The 25,342-nt window shown below is 38.3% G+C and overlaps 1 protein-coding gene across 11 annotated transcripts in view; it reads left to right on the top strand.

The window, feature by feature from the left end:
* Positions 1 to 25,342, top strand: part of CPLANE1 (ciliogenesis and planar polarity effector complex subunit 1) — a 104,809-nt gene that overhangs the window by 43,197 nt on the left and 36,270 nt on the right. For 6 of the 11 annotated variants that reach the window (XR_010658983.1, XM_065905208.1, XM_065905214.1 and 3 more), the window contains 15 exons: positions 86 to 177; positions 1,374 to 1,456; positions 2,540 to 2,617; positions 4,501 to 4,693; positions 8,410 to 8,703; positions 8,888 to 9,658; positions 11,093 to 11,259; positions 12,355 to 12,487; positions 13,493 to 13,547; positions 17,484 to 17,588; positions 18,672 to 18,737; positions 19,698 to 19,807; positions 20,130 to 20,325; positions 20,545 to 20,694; positions 23,201 to 23,454. Coding sequence is in view for 10 of the 11 variants with exons in the window: in XM_065905208.1 (XP_065761280.1) it covers positions 86 to 177; positions 1,374 to 1,456; positions 2,540 to 2,617; positions 4,501 to 4,693; positions 8,410 to 8,703; positions 8,888 to 9,658; positions 11,093 to 11,259; positions 12,355 to 12,487; positions 13,493 to 13,547; positions 17,484 to 17,588; positions 18,672 to 18,737; positions 19,698 to 19,807; positions 20,130 to 20,325; positions 20,545 to 20,694; positions 23,201 to 23,454 (2,747 nt within the window). In the remaining variant the exon portion in view is untranslated. The remainder of the gene's footprint in view (positions 1 to 85; positions 178 to 1,373; positions 1,457 to 2,539; positions 2,618 to 4,500; positions 4,694 to 8,409; positions 8,704 to 8,887; positions 9,659 to 11,092; positions 11,260 to 12,354; positions 12,488 to 13,492; positions 13,548 to 17,483; positions 17,589 to 18,671; positions 18,738 to 19,697; positions 19,808 to 20,129; positions 20,326 to 20,544; positions 20,695 to 23,200; positions 23,455 to 25,342) is intronic. The other 5 variants (XM_065905209.1, XM_065905207.1, XM_065905212.1 and 2 more) reach the window with 5 other exon arrangements.

The raw sequence follows: 25,342 nt of genomic DNA, 5'->3' as shown, positions 1-25,342 counted from the left end.
TCCTGTAATATTCCCGAACCTTCTGAAAAGTAGATTGATTAACTTTCAAAAGGTCTGTGTTTTCTTCCCTCTTGTTTCCCCATAGAGGATCCCAAAGAGGTTGCCAAAGAACCTGTGGAAAGTCCCAATATCGCCGTTTATATGCAGATGCAGACCTTACCGCAGCATTTAGAAGAGGTAAGTATGTAAATATGGATTGTTGTCGTTTTTTAGTTGCTCAGTTGTGTCTGACTCTTGTCACTCTAGGGACTGCAGCCCACCAGGCTCAACCGTCCATGGAATTTCCCAGGCAAGAATACTGGAATGGGTTGCCATTTCCTTCTCCAGGGGATCTTCCCAACCCAGGGATTGAACCCGTGTCTCCTGTGTTGGCAGACAGATTCTTTACCACTGAGTCACTGGGAAGTCTTCGTAAATATTAAAGTTATTTAAATCATACTATGGTAACACTAGTGTTTTTATTCAGTATATCCAACCAAGGCTATTGTCTCTTAAAAGTATACTGTGAATTGTAAAGTATAGCCATGCAGCATTTTTCTTTCACAGAAATTCTGTTGCTAGTAAGATCTAATACTTTCAGGCAATGAAGTGTTAATTTCATAAATTGCTGCAGTAAATTAATTTAGCCAAGAGTGCTGCAAGTGTTCCTTATTCAGAATGTGTAAGTTCATCAGTAGTGTGCAGTTTTTGCACATACATGCACTTTTATGTATTATTTGTTCTCTCAAAACTCTATACACTAGAGTTCCAGGTAAGACACAGACATTTCTAATTATTGAAACAATTCCTTTAAGAGGGATTAGCTTTTGTTCTTTTTTTTCTCATTTTCTAGTTGTTTTCATAGTGTATGGTTGGCCCTTAAACAACATGGCATTTAGGGGCTTCGACCCCTCCATGCAGTCAAAAATGCACGTCCAATCGTCCCTTAGTGTTCACAGAAGATTGGTTCCTGGGCCTGGTGTGGATTCAGCCAACCCCCATATTGTGTAATAATGTATTTACTGGGGGAAAAAAAATCTGCGTATCAGTGTACCTGCTCAGTGCAAATCCAAGTTGTTCCAAGTTCTGTTGTACTTAGGTAGTAATGCATGTGTAATTTACAGATACGTCATAAATACATTGTAAATGATTTCTAGTGGCATCATTTGTCTTTGCTGTTTAATATGCTCAGTGGCTTAAGGTGATGGGCTTGAGGCATCACAGGATGAAGATCTAGTCAGAGCAGGACCGGGAGTACATTTCAGTGTTTGGTTTCTCACTTGCTTTCAGACTGTTTTTGTTCAGGCGAGTGGCTAATGTGAAACCCAGGATACCAAAGACAACAATACCTGTTTGTTTCACCTCTTTTCTTTTTTGGGTACTATTAATTTTAGCAGCAATCCACAGGAGAGGCTCAGTATCCAAGGGAAGGACCATTGGAGACATGTATGGAGGAAGAATCAACTGAACAGAAAGGGTAAGGGGGAAAAGCCTGGGGGGCTTTCAGGGCTCACTTGGGATTCACTTGATGAAGAGGATTCTTTTTCCTCATAATTGACAGTATATGTTTTACAGTGAAACTGCATTCCTGGTGAAATGGTAGCTTCAGTTTAACAGCAATGGTAATGAAAAAGTATAAAAAAAGTAAAGCAAAAGTATAATGGTAAATGTTATACTTCTAAATTTTGATAGAGTGAGGTAAATAATGATGTCTAAAATAACTTTTGTGCTGCTATCACTATCAGTCTTAAAATATAGCTAGAAATACCCAGAGTTTATTCACCAGCTAATTAAGGCCCTCCCTTTCCCTACTAGTTTCATTTTTATTGGGTGAAAGTAAAGAATCATATTAGTCATAACATATGTGTATGATCTTTCACTATTGTGGTATGATCATTGCACACTGTCCACAGGGCTTTGATGGACACATACACTGCTTGTTAGCTTATTATTGCTTCAAGGATAGCTGAAGACAGTTTTCATATGTTGCAGTTTGGGCATGATTTCTTAATTGTTAGAATTTTTGACGTTTTGAATTTTTAGAATTACTTTGACTAAGGGAGGCAACTCAGTTAAATTTTCTTTCTCTTATGTACAAATTTTGTTCAGGCCTTCTGTGAATAATCAATAAAAGAATATGTTTAGTGTCCTGTGTCTTTACAAGTAATATAAATATTTCTGTTAATAAAAAACCAGTCATTGCAGTTTCAGATGTGATAATGGGCTCTGTAGTGTCCTGAGCAAAGTGTCTGCTTCTTCCCAGGTGAAGTTTGAGGTCCCAGCTAACTTCATTTCCACTCATTTTAGATTCTGTTATTTCTGTTGCCAAACATTTAATAATGTTCAAGTCATGTATTAAAGCCATCCAGACATATTCTTTGCTTTTATTTGAATCTCTTACTATTGCTATGGAGACAAATGTAAATAGATTGTAATTATGAGCTAAGCATTACAGAAGATTAGAGGATGTTTAGACTCTTAGATGGCTGAGCTTAGATCACCTGTATGTTAGATAATGTGAAGAGTATCTTCCTAATTGATTATTAATCTTTAATTATAGTATGATCGAAGCCTCTACAGATCTTGAACACATCATTCCTCATTCATTTTGTGTAGATACAAATTCAGAAGTTTCTAGGTAAGCATTTTTGCATACTGTACCATTCTGATATAATTACAAATAGAAAAGAGAATAAAATGATGCCTGCTATAACATTTTGAAACAATTACTAAACATCTTGACCAAAAACTAAGAGAGTAAAATGAAATCAACATTACACATTGAAAGATCGAAATAGGTATCCATTTCTGACAACTTTACATTTCTTATTGAAAGATTTTCCTGTAACAGTTGTGTTTTAAAGACAAGCAGGAACTATTTTAGAACAAGTCTCTTCCGAAAAAGAGAGATCATGGGTATGTTATTGAAAGAGGCAGTTCTTGCTCATGTTCAGCCTTTAGCAGATTCCTCTTGAAATATGAAATGCCTTTAATTCTTTCAGAGAATAGTCATCCAGTTTTGTCTTTTGAATTTCTTTTCCAATGGTTGAAGTGTATAGATGGTATTGAAATCAGAGAATGATACAGCATAAATTTGCTTTAGAAAAATTCTCCATAATTAGAATTTATCTCTGTGCTACTTATTAAAACACAAAGGCCAATAAAGTTGTGTTAAAACAGGCAAGTAAGTTGTAATGTCTGTTCTTCATGAATCTCCCAAATAGAATTCTGTTATTGAGCACACGCTTAATAAAAAGGCTCATATTCTTGCTGAAAGGGAATGAGTGTAAATCCAAATAAATCTAAACACAGTTTAATATGTTATTTTCTTTTTAGAGACAGTGATCAGTTCATTTGGACATGATAGTACCTGCTCCCTAAATTGATTAACTTATAAAACATTGAATACCTCCTGTATTTTAAGGAATCATCCTCAAATAGTCATTTTATTTAAAACAAAAACTTACTTTGACTTTTAATTATTATTTCTAAATGAGCATTTTTTGTTAGGATTTAGTTATTAATGTAAACTCTCTGATTTGTTTGGAAATGAAATAGTCACAATACTATTGTTTCACATTTATTGAAGAACAGCAGGAGTTTGCTCTACCCATGTTAGAAGTAAACATATTTTAAAAAATACATTTATTTATTTTTGGCTGTGCTGGTTCTTTGTGGCTGTGCTAACTTTTCTCTAGATGCAGCAAGTGGGGACTAGCCTTTAGTTGTGATGCTCAGGCTTCTCGTTGCGCTGACTTCTCTTGTTGTGGAGTGCAGGCTCTAGGCCACACGCGCTTGGTATTTGTGGTTCCCAGGCTCTCGAGCACAGGCTCAATGGATGTGGCACACGGGCATAGTTGCTCCGTGGCTTGTGGGATCTTCCTGGGTCAGGGTTTGAACCTATGTCTCCTGCATTGGCAAGTGGATTCTTTACCACTGAGCCACCAGGGAACCCCAGAGTTAAACATATTTCTTAACCCACACTTTCCACAGTTTTCTTAAATCCACTCTGGATCTTTAAATTTGATCCAAGAAATATATTCCTAAGCCAAATTTCATCGTCTGTCCAGCTATCAGAATGATTGCACAGGTCTCAAACTCAGGTGCCTACAGGGACCAGGCAAGTAAGATAAATTGTGAGCTGTCCTCGGCATGTAGCACCATAGGCCTGGGGCCATGGCCGTGGCTCATTTTCTGAGCTCTTGGGAATCCAGAGCTGCTGACAACAGTGAGGTGGCTGAGCAGACCAGCCAGCCTCTGCTCAAAGGTATCTGAAGTTTCTTTTCTCACACAGCATGTCCCTTAGTTATGGCATTTGAATGAACAGCTCTGCTAATGACAAATGTGTCTGGGGGCTGAGGGATACAGTGAGATAGGCTTTAGGGTTTAAATTTCCTGAAAACTTCCAGAAAGCTTTTAAAATAGAATAAAAAAGTAGGATCAAAATACTCAGCTCATAAACAGCTAATGTGTTTCTTTTCTTGATTAATGTGTGCTTTTTATTTATATGCTTCCACATAGTACTCCAGTCCCTGCGTGTAAAGAGAAATCTTCCTCAGCTCCACCTTTGGCATCAGATGGAGTCACAGTGGCTTCACAGACACCTGGACCAGCAGCTCAGCCAACCCAGAGAAGTGAACCCAGGGCTCAGTTATCACAGTCTTCTGATTCTGTTAGGCAAATGCTCCAAGATGAAATGTTTAAATTAGTCCAGGTAGGCCTATCTCCGTTTAACCAAGTAATGGTATGTGGTGTATACATCGGGTTTTAAAATATGAACAAACTTCCAGAGTCTGAAAAGTTAAAATTAAATTGCAGGGTTTCTCTGCTTTGGGCACTCTTCCTTTGTTATTCAGAAGTTCTAATTCTAGGGTCTACGGTCTCAACTGAGTTCCCTACTTCTCCTGATAACTTCTTTTTTCTGAGCTCTTGGGGATCCAGAGTTGCTGACAACAGTGAGGTGGCTGAGCAGATCAGCCAACCCCTGCTCTAAGGTATCTGAAGTTTATTTTCTAACACAACCTGTCACCACATATTTCTCATCCTCAAACCAAATGTTGGCTTAGTTTGCAATTGTCACCTGCATTTAAAGTGTTGTTCGCTTTGCCTTCCGTCATCTTTTTCTCACCTGGTTATCCTTTTCTCTGTCTGCCAACAATTAAAAAATTATTTCCCTTTCCCTTTTCCGTTGTATTCCTTGTACATTGATTCCCCTCACATCTGTTCTTTTCTTCATGTATTCTACATTCACTTTTATATCTTTTTATGTGACGCAGTGTACCATTTCTATACCAGTAATTCTGGGCACTAATTTTCTCTTTAAATTTATGGGCCCTGATACAAAGACTTTTTCAGCATGCTCCATCATCCCATGGAACTTCTTTTTTTTTTTTTAATTTTTTACATTTATTTATTTTAATTGGAGGCTAATTACTTTACAATATTGTAGTGGTTTTTGCCATACATTGACATGAATCAGCCATGGATGTACGTGTGTTCCCCATTCAAACCCCTCTCCCACCTCCCCCCCATCCCATTTCTCAGGGTCATCCCAGTGCACCAGCCCTGAGTACCCTGTCTCATGCATTGAACCTGGACTGGCGATCTGTTTCACATATGATAATATACATGCTATTCTCTCATATCATCCCACCCTCGCCTTCTGCCATAGAGTCCAAAAGACTGAACTATACATCTGTGTCTCTTTTGCTGTCTCGCGTATAGGATTTTTGTTACCTTCTTTCTAAATTCCATATATATGCATTAATATACTGTATTGGTGTTTTTCTTTCTGACTTACTTCACTCTGTATAATAGGCTCCAGTTTCATCCACCTCATTAGAACTGATTCAAATGTATTCTTTTTAATGGCTGAGTAATATTCCATGGTGTATATGTACCACAGCTTCCTTATCCATTCGTCTGCCGATGGACATCTAGGTGGCTTCCACGTCCTGGCTATTCTAAGCAGTGCTGCGATGAACATTGGGGTGCACGTGTCTCTTTCAGATCTGGTTTCCTCGGTGTGTATGCCCAGCAGTGGGATTGCTGGGTCACTGTGGAACTTCTTGAAACTGATTTTATTCTTATTCTTCTGAGTCTCTTATTTCCCTTTTCTCTTTAGTAGCATCACCTATCTTACCTGCTTAAAGTTTAATTTTTTGTTTATGATTTTCACATATTATTTATTTTTTATTTATTGGCCAAACTGCGTGTGGAATCTTAGATCCCTGACCAGAGCTTGAACCCATGCCCCCCTGCGGTGGAAGCACAGAGCCCCAACCACTGGACTGCCAGGAAGTCCCCTGCTTAAAGTTTTAGAGGCATTTGTCAAACTTGTTTTCTGGATTACTTAGAGTCTTTGCTGGTCGCTGCCCTGCATATTTAACAGGTTCTCAGGATAATTCTGGTACACGCAGAAGGTTAAGAGTCGCTGCCTTGGAGTCATCTTTCCCTCTCTCACTGTGCACATTCAGTGTTGTCTTGATTCTTTTGCCCACATTGTGTGTCTATTTCTTTTCTTTTTTTTGGTTTTACCAGTGTATTGCTACCAACCCGTCTCCCTCCACCCTTCCCATGTGTGAGTGCTTGGTCGTGTAACCCCATGGACTGCAGCCCGCCAGGCTTCTCTGTCCGTGCCTTTTTCCAGGGAAGAATACTGGAGTGGGTTGCCACTTCCTTCTCCATATTTGCAATTTCTATAACTGGCGCCAACCTTAGATTCTTAGAACTTCACACTTCTATTGTCTTAAATATGCATTTCTGAGATCTTCTCCAGATATTGTTCTAATACTGTTACTTTTCTGTTCTAAAAATCTTCAATGAATTTCAGGTACAAATTTATATACTCTGTGATGTCAATCATGTGTTAAAATACAAAGAGTAAAAGGAAACATGCTAAAAATGTTAATACTAGTTATCTTTGGGAATAGGATTATGTATCATTTTTTCTTTCTGATGCTTCTTTTTTATGTAATAAGCATGTATTTCTTTTGTAATTGAAAGGAACCTCCACTTTTTATTAAATTTGTTTTTAGTTGAAGGATAATTGCTTTACAATATTGTATTGGTTTCTGTCATACATCAACATGAATCAGCCATGGACGTACCTCTGTCTCCTCTCTCTTGAACCTCCCACCCCATCCCACCCCTCTAGGTTGTTACAGAGCCTGGGTTTGAGTTCCCTAGTCATAGAGCAAATTCCCATTGGTCTCTAGTTTACTTATGGTAATGTATATATTTCTTTTTTTTTTTTTTTTTTTATTGGTTGGAGGCTAATTACCTTACACGATTGTAGTGGTTTTTGTCATACATTGACATGAATCAGCCATGGATTTACATGTATTCCCCATCCCGATAATATTTCTGTGTTACTCACTCATTTGTCCCACCCTCTCTTTCCTCCCCCAACTGCCCCATGTCTATAAATCTGGGGAACCTAAATTAAAAAAAAAGAAAAAAGCCTGCAGGGTTTCCTTCTTGGCTTTTTTATAAAGGACAGCTTTTATCTTCCCTCTTTTCCCACCATACTCTCCCAAGTTTAGTGGTTCTCAGACTGTGGGCTCTGAACCCTTAGCATCAGCATCACTTGGATATTTGGCACACAGGTTGTCAGGCCCCCATCCCAGACCGATTGGAATCAAACTCTGGAGATGGTGCTCATCAAAGAGTGCAAGTCCTCAGGTGACTCTGACGCATACTGCAGCTGGGAAACCACTGCTAGCCTCCCTTCTCATTAGCTGTAAATTTTCTAATCCATCTAAGCCAGTATATACTAGTGATCCAAAAGCTTTTCTGCACATTGAAGTTTCCTCATCATCCTAACAACTACTCATCCTGGCTCATATGCCCGGATGCTCTGATTTTATTGACATGGGGTGTGACCTGGCCATGGGAATCTTTTAACTGCTCCTCAAGTGATTCTGTTGTGCAAGGTTTGTGAACCACTGTGCATAGCTTTGCCTTTCACTCAAATAGCCCTTTCACAGGAATTCCTCACTCTTCTCCTGTTTCCTGATCTCTACTTTTTTCTTTCGTGAAAACCTGTTCACACACCCATTTAGGAATTCTTCTTTAATTATCCTCACCCACAAAATAAATAAAATTTTAAAAATTTAGGCAATTTAGTTATGCTCACCCGCTCCATCAGCTCACTCCTTTATGATCCCTGGGCTATTTATGTAAACTCCTTCCCAGATGGTCTCAAGTCATATTATGAGTTCATAGTTGTAGTTAACTCCTCCTTGAAGACAGGAAGGTATTCTTCTTTCCCCCCCTTTTTTTTTTAAGATCTCTCCCAGCTATGCTTCATACTCAGCACTAATTACTAAGATAGAAGTATGACTGTTTTGGAATACTCAGATAATTGTTGCTTCTTTGAGTCTTTTCATTAGATTTTAAGATGTTTCTTTAATTTTTATTTTATTCTAGCTGCAACAGATCAACTTCATGAGCCTAATGCAAATAGTAGGATCATCCTTTGCTAACCTCCCAGATATTCATCAGCTTCTACAACAGTCCCAGTCTGTGCATGTGGTGGGAATCCAAGGATCAAACCCCACGAGAGGGAGTAATGATGTTGGAGACACCAGTAGAAATCTGAAGGAGAGATTTTTCATTAAACCACAACCCATGGGAGAGAATGCCAGAGAACCTGACAAGAACAGCCCACACTGCCATAAAGAAATTGTGCAATCCATTGAAAACAGTAATGGAAACTTAGAGGTAATGCATTTTAAAATACCACTGAAGTTTTCCTTGCAGTTTCAGTGGTTGTTTATTTGAGTAAATGAGTTATTTAGTAGTTATTATATTCTACCCACTGTAACACATATTGAACATTATTTACAAAATAAGGAGTTTGTAACATATTTTAAAATTACATCATAGTTTTTTCTTTCTCTTCCAGCATGTTCCACATGGGAGTGCTCCTTTTTGTCAATCAGAAGGTCAGCCCCAGAATAGAGGACTAACTCCAGGCTCTCACAGCTTACCAACCACTTCTTTGTCTCCAGTCCCTGCTGGAAACACTCACCTCCACCTTTTGTCTGCATCTTCTGCCATTCCACAGACACCTAGACTTATCCCCACTGCAAATACTTCCAGACGTAGTGATGGTTTCCCTTTGCTTCAGTTTCAGCCCAAGCCTGAATTTAAGCCCGTTTCCTTCCACACAGAGTTCGTTCCTCAAGTTCCCTTCAGTCCTCTGCCACAGCCTAGAGAAGCTTGGGGATTATCTGATTTCTCACAGCCTCCTTTGCCAAAGGTAGCAATGGACACTACTTCAATATCCCATTTGAATCTGAGCCAGTATAATACTGAAGCCATAAAAAAAGCAGCTGAGCCGAAAAAATGGGCAGAAACAATAATTAAAGAAATCCCAAAGCATGTGAACTTGGATCAGTGTGTTGGACAAGAAAACTTGACACCTCAACAGGACTCTACAACATTTATAAAACCAGAAAATATTTTTGATGTTAAACCAGGATCCTTTGAGATATCTTCTCAGAATTCCACTGGACTTCCTTTATTGCACCTGCAACTTAAACCTCCTTACCTGTTTTCTTCTACCTCAAGAACATCAGTTACAGTTCCATCAATACCTATTAGAACCATGGCAGAAGAAAGAAAATGCCCAAGATTATCACTACTTCATTCATGTCTAGGCCCAGAAAATATGGTAATGATTTTTGCAGAGTGTTGCAAAAGCACATTCCTGCATTTTTCATAGCATAAATGTACACTCAATGAAAGGCTCTAATACATTTATTTTTCAAAAAATAATGCTTCTGTTATTGGAAATAACATACAGGTTTGATTTAAAATAATAATTGGGTATTTTAAAGGTTTTAGGACTTCCCAGGTGGCACTAGCGGTAAAGAACCTGCCTGCCAATGCAGGAGACATAAGACACACATGGGTTTGATCCCTGGGTCGGAAAGATCCCCTGGAGAAGGAAATGGCAACCCACTCCAGTATTCTTGGCTGGAGAATTCCATGGACAGAGGAGCCTGGTGGGCTACAGTCCATGAGATCACAGAGTTGGACACTACTGAAGCAATTAAGCGCACAGGTTTTAGGTCTTTCTTATACATCAGTACCAGAGTTTTCTAGACTCTTTCATAGATATGTCTGAGATCCTGCTCAGAGAAGAAATAAGTAAAATGACCAGTATTCTTGTTTATACGTGTAGGGGAGTGTGTGTATGTTTCTGTCTAGAGTGAGAGGGCATTGTTTGAGGTTCCTAGCAATTGTAATATGATTTCCTTCAAATCTATTACAGGTTAAAATTGTTAAATAGACCCAGATCTGTAAGTAGTTTTACTTATTAAAAATATATTTCTTTTTTAAATACTTAAAACACAAAGTTTAAATTCTTTATAAACCCACCAAGTCCTGTTTAAAGTTGTAACCTTTGATTAATGAGATTCAGACTGTTCAGGTTCTACTTCTGTTAAGTCAGTGATTGAGTTGAGTAATTCATTCTCTGTTACCCTTCTAAGATTCTAAAATGGTACCAGGAAAAGAAGTAGTCATTCCTTAGAAAAAGTATTTATCATGCCTCCTTTTCTTCTGAACATATTATGAACAAAAGGAAAGAATTGAAGGAGTGGAGAAGTATATATTTTTTGGAAGGTTTTGAAGATACTATTCTAATAAAACCCCAAGTTACACCATCACACAACATCAGTTGTTACCAATGTATTGCTTATTTGTTCCATCCATAATCTCCACCCCTGTGCATCCTCCCAGTTCCAGAGAATTTTAAATCCAAGCTAGGACACGACTGAAACAACTTAGCAGCAGCAGCAGCAGGCATTATTTTAACTTCATTTGTAATTGTAAGAAGGAAGAGTCTTAATATGAAAAAGAAATTAAGAAAATGAGGACTTCTAGCAAAATTTCTGAAATGCTCCGTAGAAAGTTTCAGAAATGATTTCTAAAATAATTTATACTTTAAGATCTGGATACTCATCGTACTTGTTAACTTTGATATGTTCTGTCACTTGCACATCTTAGTTTAAACAAACGTTTTTCTCAGTTTTTATTAACATGTTGTCTAATTGACATGTTTGTAATTTTAAATGACTGTCCTTTTGTTTCTTTTCTTTAGTCCCAAAAACCACAACTTATTCCACTGGAAAACCTCATTGCATTTAAACAAAGGCAACAGAACTTGACACATAATTTCTTTGAACAAGGTGATCCTGGACATCTCCAGCTTCTAAAGGTCAAAATCGAATCATCTGAATTGAGACAAGGGAAGGACAGTAAAAAAAGGCAAGTTTTAAGTGAAATTTTATTTGAGCATATACCTGCAAACATACCTGCAAGTTTATTATTAGTGACAATAATACAGTTAAATAGATGAAAATTATCTGGTTCAGCCTCTCAGCCTATACACAATTGCATATTCAGTTTCCTTGTCAAGTGTCATGCATTTGAATACATCTTGTGATGAGAAAAATTCCTATAATGTGAGAGACAAATACTAGTATTTTTTAAGTGCTATTAAGGAATTCTTTCCTGGCATTCAGTAGGCTGGAGGTTTCTTTTACCTTTTTCTTTAACAGGATGAGCAGTCATCTTTTGCAGCAAATATTTGGTATCATGAAATATTCTATCTACTGTTCAATACACTGACATAACGTTTATTGTTATTCATCATCTTACCATATCTTCCAGACTCATACAGAGCACAGTGGTGTGAATTGTTTCAGGGCACTAAGAAATGTGCATGTAAAAAGCAAGGCTGTGACTTTTCATGAAGAGCATATATAGTGTTTCACTCATAATGGATGTTCAAGACATGTATTCATGGTGGATTTTTACTTAGTCTAGAAAACATTTTTTAAAATTTCATGTTTATCAGGCCCTAAAATCTACTACCAGGGCTCTCTTTCCAGAAATGGTTCTTTGCTTCCATCTTTTCTAAGTAAACCCTCTTCAAAGTAAGTTTTCCCTGTAGCTTTTTGGGCCCTCCTTCCTCCCTGGGGTTTCCTCCTTGGAGCCTGAGTTTGCCTGACTTCTTTATAAATAGGTCAATGGTGGTATCTAATAGGGTTTCCAGGGCCAGCTTCAGATCTGCAGAAAAGAGAATTTAAAAATTACCTGAAATGTGTAACTCTAACCGGAGTTTCCCATGACTAACAGAAAAGTCAGTTCAGTAGTAGAGGAACTAGAAATAACTTTCTTGTGTCCCTGACTTTTGCTTGTATTTATTCTAGCAGAATATCTTGCTAATTTAATTAAATGCCACTTAAAATAATCTATTGACATAATTTTCATAACTGTCTTCCTATATAGCATGATACAGATGAAAAACTGATGTTCCTAAAATAGTAAAAATATGTTTTACACTGTGATTTTTAACAGACAAAGACGACGAGCTGAAAAAGAACTGCAAGAAGAAAGATCAGAGAAACTTAGGAGAAAACCAAGTGTGACTTTCCAACCAGAGGATATCATCATTAATGATAATGATTCAGAAGTAGTTGTGAAACCCAAGGTACAGAAAAACTACAATGCATTCTTCCCTGGTCTGCGTGTACACAGAGTTTGGAATATCTGTGGTTTATTTAGTTGTCTGATCGCTAGAAGCTTCTGATTGTGGCTAGGAGGATTTTAACAACTTATTGACCAGAGGCGTGGTAACGCTTTTTTGTCGCCCAAACATTATTGACCAGAGACGTTTGAATATTTACTTACATAACAAATCGCTGACCACAGGCATTAGTTTCTGCAAGAATCCCCTGGTCAATAATGTGTTAATATCATTAAGTACAAAAGTCCTGACTGCATCCCTCTATACAGGATAGACATGAAGTTATAAATATGAAAAGCAACTTGTTGGTAAATCAAAAACTGTAGTTAAGAGCATCTGCTTGTGTGATTTTGTATTTTTAAATCACTCTTGATTTTTTTCTGTGACATCTTACTGCATATTGTGGGTTTCTCTTGTGATAGCTTCACCCACCTCTTTTCGAGACCTCTAGGGTTTCCCCGACATAGGTTTTTAATACAGCCTCTATTTTATATCAGATCTTTGCAAACATTCCTTCTAAATTTGGGGACTGTTTACCTATACATGCAACAAGGGATTAAATAAAACAAATAGTTTTGTTTACTTGAATCTTAGCACCCTCTTTCATTAAAGTCCTCAGTGTCTGGAGGCACTTAGTACTAAGTGTCGAGTCCTTGAATAGTTTTGATATTATTTGAGAGTTAAAGCTAGTCTGCAGGAGAAAATTGCATATTGTAATTTAGTACCTGCATTAAATTGGTAATGCTCCTTTTTGTTGCTCGATCTGTGAATGTCGTGAACACCTGTGGAATTACTTTGATAGAATAAGTAAATTTTTTAAAATTAAAAAAAAAATATTTCTAGAGTTATAAGATTTGAAACTAAACCGCCCCCCCCCCAAATCAACATTCCTCATAGCTGTTGAATATTTTTTCAAAATATTATATGTCTTTGAGTTAGTCATAAATTGATCATTTGGGATTCATTTAGGAGCAACAAGAACATCATGGTTCCCAGCCTTTAGAAGACTTTGACATTTCTTTTGGTATGTATATACATGATTAATGTCATGTCTCCATTCAGAGTTAAAAATCTGCTTTCTAAAAATATGTTTATGAGACGAAGTTATTTTCATGTTGTCTTTGTCAGGATGGTGTGTATGTCTGTCCGTGTGTGTGTGTTTTGCTGTGTTATCCATTAGCGCAGTGGTTGACAGACTGTGACCCAAAGGCCAGACCTGGACCACACCTGGTTTTTTTCTAACTTTTATTTTATATTGGACTACAGTTGATTTACAGTGTTGTGTTAGTTTCAGGTGTGTGTGTGTGTGTGTTGCTCAGTCGTGTCCAACTCTTTGAGACCCCCATGAACTGTAGCTCGCCAGGCTCCTCTGTCCATGGAGTTCTCTAGGCAAAAATACTGTGGGTTGCCCACACTTGTTTTTGTAAATCAAGTTTAATTGATGCCCATTTATTTACATATTGTCTATGACAGCTTTCACCTTGCAGCAGGGTTCATTTGTTGCAAAAGGGACCATGTGGTTCACAAAGCCTAAAGATTTATTATCTGGCCCTTTACAGAAAGAGTTTATCAGCCCCTATAGAAGAGCAATGCAATTAGTTAGAATCTCAAAGAAGATATTGATATATGAGGCCCAAATCAAAACTATGGGAGAACATGCCTGGAGTCAAAATAATCATAGAAAATACATATACATTAAAGGAATTAGTTCAGAGAAGAGGACTTGTTTATACATTGTAAATTCTTTTCCTTCTTGAATTGATGGATTCATTTCTTGCCTTTGAATGTATGTGTTTCCCCAAGGCTTTCTCCCCAGTGTTTTTCACACATGTACACACAAACTCTTGTGCCCCTAGGCTCATTCACTGTCACGACTTCAGCTTTTGAATTATTTTGGTGACACTCAGATACACACCTACCCTGTCTCATCTTTCTTTTCTACTTTCTCCTTAAATTCAGCATATCCGCAAGAGTTACCTGGTGACCTCATGGTTAGGATTCCGAGCTTTCATTGCCATGGCCCAAGTTCAGTCCCTGGTCAGGAACTGAGATCCTGCAAGCCATGCAAAAAACAAAGGAGTCAGATTTTAAACTGGCATTTTCCTATTAATGATATGACCATTCATTTGATTGGTCAGGATTTTTACCTTGGAGTCACCTCACGTCTGTTACCCCAGTCCTTCCCTTGACCCTTGACCTGGTGCTCCCTCCGTTCCTCGGGGCCTCGGCCCGGCCTCAGGCCTCTGTGCCGAGCTGTCGTCTCCTTACCGCACAGCTTCCACCCCTCAGCTTCCCAATCCGTCTGGTGTTCTTGCTCCCCATTCTCTTATCTTAAAACCCTGTTCTCTCTCATTCTTAATAACATTCTTTCTCTTTACAAAGGTAATACTATGTATTAACTGGAGAAAATTTAGAAAATGCAAATAGAGAGTATTCTTTTGGGTTTATTTTTGAAATATCTGTACTCACATGTATCTCTAAATATATATCTATGTCTATCTGTATGAAGGAAAGTGTTAGTCTCTTAAGCCGTGTCTGAATTTTTTGTGACTCCATGGACCTAGCCCACCAGGCTCCCCTGTCCATGGCATTTCCCAGGCAAGAATACTGGAGTGGATTGCCCTTTCCTCCTCCAGGGCATCTTCCTGATCCAGGGATCGAATCCAGGTTTCCTGCACTGCAGACAGATTCTTTACCACTGAGCCACCAGGGAAGCCCTATCTATTTGTATATCTATATATAAATAATACATCCTCTGCTTATTTATAACTTACTTGTTTTTACAAAATAGTATTAAGGTACTTGAGCTTCCCTGGTGGCTCAGTGGTAAAGAATCCGCCTGCCGATGCAGGTGATGCAGATTTGATCCCTGGGTCACAAAGATCCCCTGGAGAAGGAAATGGCTGTCCACTCCAGTATTCTTGCCTGGGAAATCCTGTGGACAGAGGAGCCTGGTGGGCTGTAGTACACGGGGTCACAAAAGTCAGACATGACTTAGTGACCAAACAACAACAGCATTAAGGTATTTGTCTTCCCATATCACTAGATATTCTTCCACAGTGTCATGTAAAATGACCTTGTAGTGCTTCCCTCATAGCTCAATTTGGAAAGAATCCGCCTGCGATGCAGGAGACCCCGGTTTGATTTCTGTCTGGAAGATCCGCTGGAGAAAGGATAGGTTACCCACTCCACTATTCTTGGGCTTCCCTTGTGACTCAGCTGGTAAAGAATCTGCCTGCAATGTGGGGGGCCTGGTTTTGATCCCTGGGTTGCGAAGATACCCTGGAGAAGGGAAACGCTACCCACTCCAGTATTCTGGCCTGGAGAATTCCATGGAATAAGTCCATGGGGTCGCAAGGAGTCGGGCACAACTGAACGACTTTCGCTTTCACTGTAGTACTCTAGTGAATATGTATTGTGTTATGCCACATAGCAAGAATTCTCTGACACCAGCTGCAAGTCCTATAATTCAATTCCATTCTGAGACTACTAATAATCTATGGGTTCATCAACCTATGGGTTGACCCCACAGGTCAAAGGATCAGTCCCCAAAGACTCCCTATTTTCTTTAGATGTCAACTGCAAACAAGGTTCCCCCAAAACCTGCATTTTTGTCTGGTCAAATGTAAATTCAGGGATTCCTGTGGCCACTCCCCTACAGGTTTACCACTTCTCTAGAATAACTCTAGAACTTGGAAAAGCGCTTTAGCTGTGATTACAGTTTCATTATAAAAGCTACAACTCAGGAAGAGCCAAATGGGAGAGATACCTAGGGCAAGGTGTGGGGGTTTGAGGACGCAGAGGTCCCACTCCTTTTGGGGTACACCATCCTTCCTACACATCCACTTACTCATCAACCTAGAAGTCCCCTCAGACTTCTTGTCTCAGGGTTTTTCCTGAACTCTCAGTATATGGAAAGATCGGACTCCAGTTGCTCTCCCTTCCCTGGAGGTGGGTGTGGAGCAGGGCTGATGGTTTCTCTGGTGAGCAGTACCCTTCCTGAAACTGTCTAGGGGCCTGCAGGGGTCAGCTCATTAGCCCAAAGGCAGATACGATCAAAGGAGGCTCATCATGAATAACAAAATATGCTCCTATCACTTAGGAACTTCCGAGGGCTTAAGGAATTCCATGCTTGGAACCAAGAACAAAGACCAAATATATATATTTTCATTATACTACCATGTGCCATCATTGATACTTTTTCATTCTACTTAGATTCCCTGGGTGATCTCCCAGAAAATTCCACTTCTAAACCCAAACTCCCATAATAGTGTTCGGACTTTGACTCTACTTCCTGTTGATCTTCTTGTCCAGGGTAGAAATTACCTCAAGTTTGAATTCGTTATCCCTCACCCACCAACTGATTTGTCCTCCTGTGTTCTGTCTCCATTTGTGTCACTGCCAACTTAACCCCAAAACACACGCTATTCTGAATTCTGCTTTCCCCTCCCCCTCTCATCCAGTCAGTAGCCAGTTCTTTCTTTCTTTCTTTTTTCCTAATGTTTTACTTTCTTTATAATTCTTAAATTTTTCCTCTCCCTTTTATTCCTCACCATTATTGGATGTGTATTTGAACTGCTGCAGCAGCCTCATCTATCTGATTGCCTTTCTTTAATTTTATCCACTCGAATTTATTTTTCACACACTGGCTGGGGTGGTTTTTCTAGAACACCGGTCTCACCATGTCATTTCCCTGCCTAACAACTTCTACTGGATCTTCATCAGTCAGAAGAATAAGTTTCTAGCCTGGGCATACAGAGTCTTCAGTAATTTTGATTTTGATTCCGTTGAACTGTCTGTGAGGGTCAACTTAGATACCACTTCACTCAGAAAGTCCATTTTGATAACATCTTGACACGGTGTACCTCACCTCCCTTGAAGTAGGCACTCTGTTTCTTGGCTCCTGGTGATATATTGGCTTCTCAATGCTTGCTTCCAATGTTTTGTTGTTATATTTAAGAAAAGCTCCAAGATGATGTTAATACTTCCGCTGGATTGCATTTCATGGCCTCTGTAAAAAAGAAAGCTAAAGAATGTCAGGATGCAAGCACAAATACAGACCCAGGTAAAATGCTATTTTACTTTAATTTTTAAAATTCATATATATTTTTTTAATTCATATATTTTTAGCCTTTAATATATGCCTACTTTTTTTCAAAACAATAGTTTAAGGGGAATTTAAAATTATGTGACGTTAGTTTCTCATCCCAGGTTCTTGTTCCTAACCCTGGTATATACTTTACAAATTTTAAACTGAATTTATGATAACTTTATTAAAATATAATAGATACTTGTTTAAAAATGCCATGAACTATATCATAAATGAGTAGAAATAGTATTTTTAGTTTGGGTTCTCTATGCCATAATTGACTTTACTAGAATTGCATGCCTAAGATTGAGAGGCCTGAAGTTGTGGCTACTGAAGTTGAGTTTGAAGAGGAGGACTAGGCTGGGTTTAGTGTGGGAAGAATATATGTAACTGTGACCAGAAATAGAGGGAATAAATGTTGGAGGAACTCATGTTTGGAATTTTGCCTGATAAGCTTCTTCATTAATGTATTGAATGAATGTATTAGCTGGCCTCCAGTATTTTCCTCCTACAAATGATGCTTCCATGAGTAATTTCTTGCATAGAACCTTTTTTCTCTCTTTTGGTCATCACTATGACTTAGCTAGTAACTCTTTTACCCTTTACCAATCCAGTTGATTAAAATAAAAAACATCTGTTATTTTAATTTTTATTTCTTTCTGAATGAAGTTGAGCATGTATAAGATTGTTTTTTAATAAGATTTTTTTTTAATAAGATGTTTTTTGACACAAAGGTTCAGTGTGCATTGGAGAAGCATTCTTAAATGTATCTTTGAGAAAGCCTAGAGGTACTTTGCTGCTCTGTTGTCTTCTAAAGTCAGTAGCTATTTGCTGGAAGTTTGTTATTCATCCAGGTGATCAGGCCCAGAATATAAATAGTAATAAAATTAAAATTATTTTATTAATTAAGAAATTAAATTCTTAAGCTGTCAGTCTAGTTTTCTACCACTTTTTATGCACAATATATAAAAAATTTATGCTTGTATGTTTAATTTTTTCTGTGGTTGTAAAGTCCCTTTCCTGTTTTCTCTTTTTGTCACAAATCTCATTGATATCAAGAAGCTGCTTCTCAAGAAGTTGTTTCTGAATGTCATAAAAATCAACAAGTCATTTCTTCCATATCAGGTGTGATTTCTTTTTTTTTTCCCGAGAACAGCATGACTAATTAAAGGTTATGTCTGTATGATGGCTAAAACAGGAGTTACCACCCCCCATAAAAAAGCAGTTAAACCAAAAATTGATTTAATAGAGATAAAATGATTTTTCATTTTTTTAGTTTTATGCTTGTCATGTGGTTTAAATTCAAGCCTTGGCACCAAGTTTTCGGTACTCAGTACTGCAGTGAGTTAGATTTTGCTTGTGAAATTTGTAAGTAATGTTCTATTAAAAATATGGTGCTAGGAAATAAGATTAGAGTCATAGGACAACAAGCGCAGTTAGACTGCTGACCTGTCGTGATAGGCTTCTTTATTGTTTTGAATAAGAAGCTAATGACTTCTATAAAATTAAGATATTAAGCTTTTTAAGTGGTATGATTTAGCTACAGTCTCTATAAATACTAAGAACCACTGAGTTATACATTTGAGTTATATATTTTTATACATACATACATATATATATATACTCATATATATGTTATACACTTTTAAAGGAGGTGAATTATGTCTCAATAAAGCTGTTTAACCAAATGAACAAACAAGAAGAAGCAGTGTTGAAAGTAAAAAATTTGCTTTGATTAATTTCCTAAAATCTGGTTTTATTGAAATGTTAAACAAAAATGACTTAATATATCTGACATGGAAAAAGGAAATTACAGCATTTTCTTGGTATGACTTAGATATTTCATTATTGTTATGAATCATTCATATGAGAAAAACTGTAGTCAGTCTGTATTCAATTATGAATTACTCTAGATTAAATACAGTCTTGCCATTAGAGTAGAATAGAATTTTCTTTAATTTGTTCATACAAAGAAACTTAGATTTTCAACAAATACTTTTAATGTTGTTTGTTGCTAACTTGTTCTTACAAAGTTAATGATGTAGAACTATTTACAGGAATTTTTTTTACTATCTTGATTTTTAGAACATGAATCTTTGAATGTTCCTCAACTTTTGGCTCCAGATATATGTCTAAATCTCAGACTTCCCACTGAAATATCAGAGAAACCTCTGTCACCTTCAGCATCTGATACGGTACTAAATTTGAAAGTTTTAATAATAGCTTTGTGCTAAAATTTATCATGGTCATCTGCATTATTCAGTTGTATAGATGAAATGAGGCCAAAAAGTCTCACCTACGTAGATTTGTTGGAAAGGTCAAAATTTAGTTTAAGATTTAAATGTTATGCCTCCAGATATTGTAAACTAAGACTATAATGCATGATTCATGTGGTTTTCCCTAAGTTAGGCTCATGTAAGCTCTTGAGAATTAAACCTTTTTTTTGGTAAGGGTAGGATGGAATAGCCATGTAAATAAAAGGAATGTAACCCTCTTTGATTTTATGTTTTGGCTCAGGTTGGACACACTTACATAAATGTGATTGACATTGAAGCTGATGATCTACAGGAGTTACCTGTCAAGGAAGAGCCTTCAGATAATACCAAGCAACACAGTGATTGTCTAGAAGTCCCGTCTTCTGCAGAATTACATTACATGGCAGCTTCAGTTACTAATGCTATTCCCCTGACTCTTGACAATCTCAAGAGTGAAGGTAATAACTTTTCCTACTTTTAAAATAAATTTAAAACATTTTTGAAAACTTCTTTAATGTAGCATTAATATCCCTACTCTTGTCTCTTAGCTCTCCTCCTCCAAATCCACTGTAGTTTTAGATGTTTATATTCACATTTAGAAATGTTCTATTAATCTTTTCAATACCTTATTTATAAGTTTAGAATCAGTCTTTGCATGCCTTTCATGTTCTTGGCAGAATCTGCCTGTTCCGCTGTGGATTTATGCTTTAAACCTGCGACAGTGTCTCCATCCTGTCTGGGTGGATGCGGCTGGAGAGCGGGCAGTACGGAAGTGAAGGAGCCTCGTGTCAGCTCACCTCTGCCATCAGACCTACGGCAGGACACAGGTGAAGGCCCTACCCTGGGACTGAAACACAATCATTACTTACTTTTGTTTAGTCATTCACACTTTTTAGGTTTTTTTGTTGAATAATTTGATCCTCACAAAATCTCTATGGAGTCAAGTAGGACAGGCATCATAAGCCTCATCTGACCATCTCTTCATTCACTGAGCACCAAGTTAGGGACAATGCATAGGGACCAAAGAAGAGACCAGGCTCTCTGCCTGTGGGCTCACGTCTTGGGAGGGGAAGGAAAGCAGAGGAGTCAGGAGATGACTGTAGTACATGACGGCGTGGTACGTGTCGTCATGGTGATAAGGATGAGATTGCTGGGGAATCCAGCATCTAATCCATCTCTGGGGAGGACTGAAGGCTGTGTAGGGGAGAGACACCTAAATGGAATCTTAACAGTAGGATTGAGCAAGAGAAAGCTGCATAGAATAGATCACACAGATAGAACAGATCTTATGACGACTCAAGATGCTAAGTCTGAGAAAATTAAAGTTCGCTGTGCTTGGTGTTTTTCTGTTTTAAAGAAATAGCAAGAGAAGAGCTGGATAGGAAGGCCTAGGAAAGACGATGCCATTGTCTCTCATTCTGAGGCATTTGAACTTTTAAGGTGAAGGTGTTAGAGAAATGCTGAAGGATTTCAGGTGAAAAAGGAAAAATATCAGATTTATGTTTTAAAAGATCTCTCTGGGGCCTTTGTAGAATTTGGGCTAGAGAGGAGTGAAGCATTTAGAAATTGGGACTTCCCTGGTGGCTCAGATGGTAAAGCGTCTGCCTACAATGCGGGAGACCCGGGTTCAATCCCTGGGTTGGGAATATCTCCTGGAGAAGGAAATGGCAACCCACTCCAGTATTCTTGCCTGGAAGATCCCATGGATGGTGGAACCTGGTAGGCTACAGTCCATGGGGTTGCAAAGAGTCGGACACGATTTAGCGACTTCACTTTGACTTTCTTTCATACTGTTTTGTGTCCTTGGGTTGTGAAAGCTTCAGTTAAGCTGTGGTGGTAGGAATGAGGAGATGATTGGCAGGGGGATTATCAATATTTGGTGTCATGTTGGAGCTGAAGGAAAGAGAAGAACCTTGAATGCATTTCAGGCAGCTGGCTTGGGAAACTGGGTGAATGATAGTGCCTGTTCCCTGATCTGGGCAATCAGGAGGAAAGAGGGTAGAAGGGCAAAAGCTGTGAGTTTGGTTTGATCTGCCTTTGGGACAGCCTGAATAAGATGACATCACTTTGCCAAATAAGGGACTTCACTTTGCCAACAAAGGTCCAGATAGTCAGAGCAATGGTTTTTCCAATAGTCATGTATGGATGTGAGAATTGAACCATAACGAAGGCTGAAGAATTTATGCTTTTGAACTGTGGTGCTGGAGAAGACTCTCGAGAGTCCCTTGGACTGCAAGGAGATCACACCAGTCCATCCTAAAGGAAATCAACCCTGAATATTCATTGGAAGGACTGATGCTGAAGCTTCAATACTTAGGCCACCTGATGCAAACAGCCGACTCATTGGAAAAGACCTTGATTCTGGGAAAGACTGAAGGCAGGAGAAGGGGACGACAGAGGATGAGATGATTAGATAGCATCACTAACTCAGTGGACATGGATTTGAGCAAACTCTGGGATATAGTGGAGGACAGAGAAGCATGGCATGCTGTAGTCCATGGCCTCACAGAGTTGGACATGACTTAGTGACTGAAAAACAGAATAAGAGCAGAATAAGATGTTCAGAACACAGATAGATTAAGAACTGGAGCTTAGAGAGTGCTGTTTGGATATGAGAGTCAGCAGTGCGCCTGAGACCTCACCCAGAAAGGGCGGGTGGAGTGAGAAGAGCTGTGATCTGAGACTGGTGCCCTGCCTGGAAATACTGAAAGGTGAAAGGAGTGTGGGTTGCAGAAAAAAAGACCAAGATGATGACTGAGAAGGCAGAGTGAGATAGGGAGGAGAAGACCCAGAGGCCAGAAGTGTTTCAAATTAGGGACAAGAATCAGCTGAGTTTAAAAGTACAGAGAGTCATTGACTTTGATATATATTGGTCTTGAGAGGCTTAATGTTTGCCTGAGATCCCACGTAGAGGCCTACACTGGACCTAGCTTTTACTGTGTGATGTTGTTGGTTTACAGGTAGAGTTTTAAAAAGTCACAAGGACTTTAAGGTTGCTTTTTGATGAAGTATATTTGTGTAGCAGAAGGTAAAAGTAACATTAACATTCAGATTTCATTGTAATGGTGCTTTGTGGTAATGGTAATATTATATTTTACCACTGTTATATATTACCACTACCACTGTTATATATTTTTATCTCACAAGAAAGAGTAATTCCAGAAGTCAAGAAGCTGAGGCTATTTCTTAAGTATATTAAATTAAAACTGATTTGGAAGAAGGGAATGTTATGTTGACTTAAATTGAGGTCTTCAAGAAATTAAATCATCAGCATCTATTACAATTTCTTTCTTAATTGTAGTCAGTTCTGATATTCCCTTTAATAATATTTAGATACTCCGAAGCCAGATTTTCGCTTCAAGGAACCAAGCTCAAAGTCAGATGCTACAGAAGACTACCTGCTGTGGGAGGTGCTGCAGGAAGTCCCCACGGCTCGTCCCGCACCAAGCCCTGCAGCTCGCCGGCTGGAGCATCTCACCGCAAAGCTTCAGAGAATTGATGAACAGCTATTAGCGATACAGAACCTTGCTGAAAACATAGAGCACAATTACCCCAGACACACAGTGCCAGACCGACACTGTGCGAAGGTAGACAGCCTTTACTTGTTTATTTGTTTGTTAACCTACTTACTAGATTTGTAGAGTGATATAATTTTAGACTCTTGATTTTTCAAAATAATGAGAAATGGTTTCAAAAGCCAAGGTTTCTCAGCCTCCAGCATTGCTGACATTGGGCCAGGTAATTCTCTGTTGTGAACATCTATCCCATGCATTGTAGGATTTTAGTAGCATCCCTAGTCTTGACCCACTAGCTGTCAGTAACATTCCCTTTAGCCTTAATAACCAAAAATGTCTCCAGGCATTGGCAAATGTCCTCTGAGCGGCAAAATCACTCCTCGTGGAGAACCACTTAAGCATTAAGCTTTTAAGAATTGAACCCTCAACTTCTACCAGGAAAATAAATACATGAATTACAAAACCAGAATGTGGTTTTAGAAAAATCCTGCTCTCAGTTGAGTATCATTTTCTTCAGCAAGATTTTTGTAACTTTACAGACATTGTTGTCCTTACATTTTGAATTCTCAATTTCTTTCAAATAATTTATAGAACGGGCTTAGTAATCCATAAAAGTTTTCTGTATCTTTAAAAAGTATGCATCATAAAGAGATTAATGTTTAGGTTAGAGATTAATCTATATGGTATATAATGGTAGTTAGATAAATAGAAGTCTCTTATTTTATACAAATATCCTATCTTTTTTAGGAAATAAAATTTATATAAAATACAGATTAATGAACAAATAGTAAAAATATTTTGAATATATTAAAGCCTTATATTGGGAAATGCAAATTGCAGGAAATGCAAATTTGCAGAAAAAGAAGTCCATCAGTGACATACCTAACAAATATTCCAGGTTACTAGAATGTTGATATTTTATTTATTTTTTTCATTTATTTTTATTAGTTGGAGGCTAATTACTTTACAGTATTGTAGTGGTTTTTGCCATACATTGACATGAATCAGCCATGGATTTACATGTGTTCCCCATCCCGATCCCCGCTCCCGCCTGCCTCCCCATCCCATCCCTCTGGGTCTTCTCAGTGCACCAGGCCCGAGCTCTTGTCTCATGCATCCAGCCTGGGCTGGTGATCTGTTTCACCCTTGATAGTATACTTGTTTCAATGCTGTTCTCCCAGATCATCCCACCCTCGCCTTCTCCCACAGAGTCCCAAAGTCTGTTCTGTACATCTGTGTCTCTTTTTCTGTTTTGCATATAGGGTTATTGTTACCATCATTTTAGATTCCATATATATGCATTAGTATACTGTATTGGTCTTTATCTTTCTGGCTTACTTCACTCTGTATAATGGGCTCCAGTTTCATCCATCTCATTAGAACTGATTCAAATGAATTCTTTTTAATGGCTGAGTAATATTCCATTGTGTATATGTACCATAGCTTCTTTGCTCCCATGTTCCGGCAATTATAAACAGTGCTACGATGAACATTGGGGTACACGTGTCTCTTTCAGATCTGGTTTCCTCAGTGTGTATGCCCAGGAGTGGGATTGCTGGGTCATATGGCAGTTCTATTTCCAGTTTTTTAAGGAATCTCCACACTGTTCTCCATAGCGGCTGTACTAGTTTGCATTCCCACCAACAGTGTAAGAGGGTTCCCTTTTCTCCACACCCTCTCCAGCATTTATTGCTTGTAGAGTTTTGGATAGCAGCCATCCTGACTGGCATGTAATGGTACCTCATTGTGGTTTTGATTTGCATTTCTCTAATAATGAGTGATGTTGAGCATCTTTTCATGTGTTTGTTAGCCATCTGTATGTCTTCTTTGGAGAAATGTCTGTTTAGTTCTTTGGCCCATTTTTTGATTGGGTCATTTATTTTTCTGGAATTGAGCTTCAGGAGTTGCTTGTATGTTTTTGAGATTAATCTTTTGTCTGTTGCTTCGATTGCTATTATTT

The sequence above is a fragment of the Muntiacus reevesi genome, chromosome 14 (genome assembly GCF_963930625.1).
Source record: "Muntiacus reevesi chromosome 14, mMunRee1.1, whole genome shotgun sequence".
Classification (NCBI taxonomy): domain Eukaryota; kingdom Metazoa; phylum Chordata; class Mammalia; order Artiodactyla; family Cervidae; genus Muntiacus; species Muntiacus reevesi.
The sequence above is the reverse complement of the archived record's forward strand: the minus strand, read 5'-3'. Positions and strand labels throughout refer to the sequence as shown.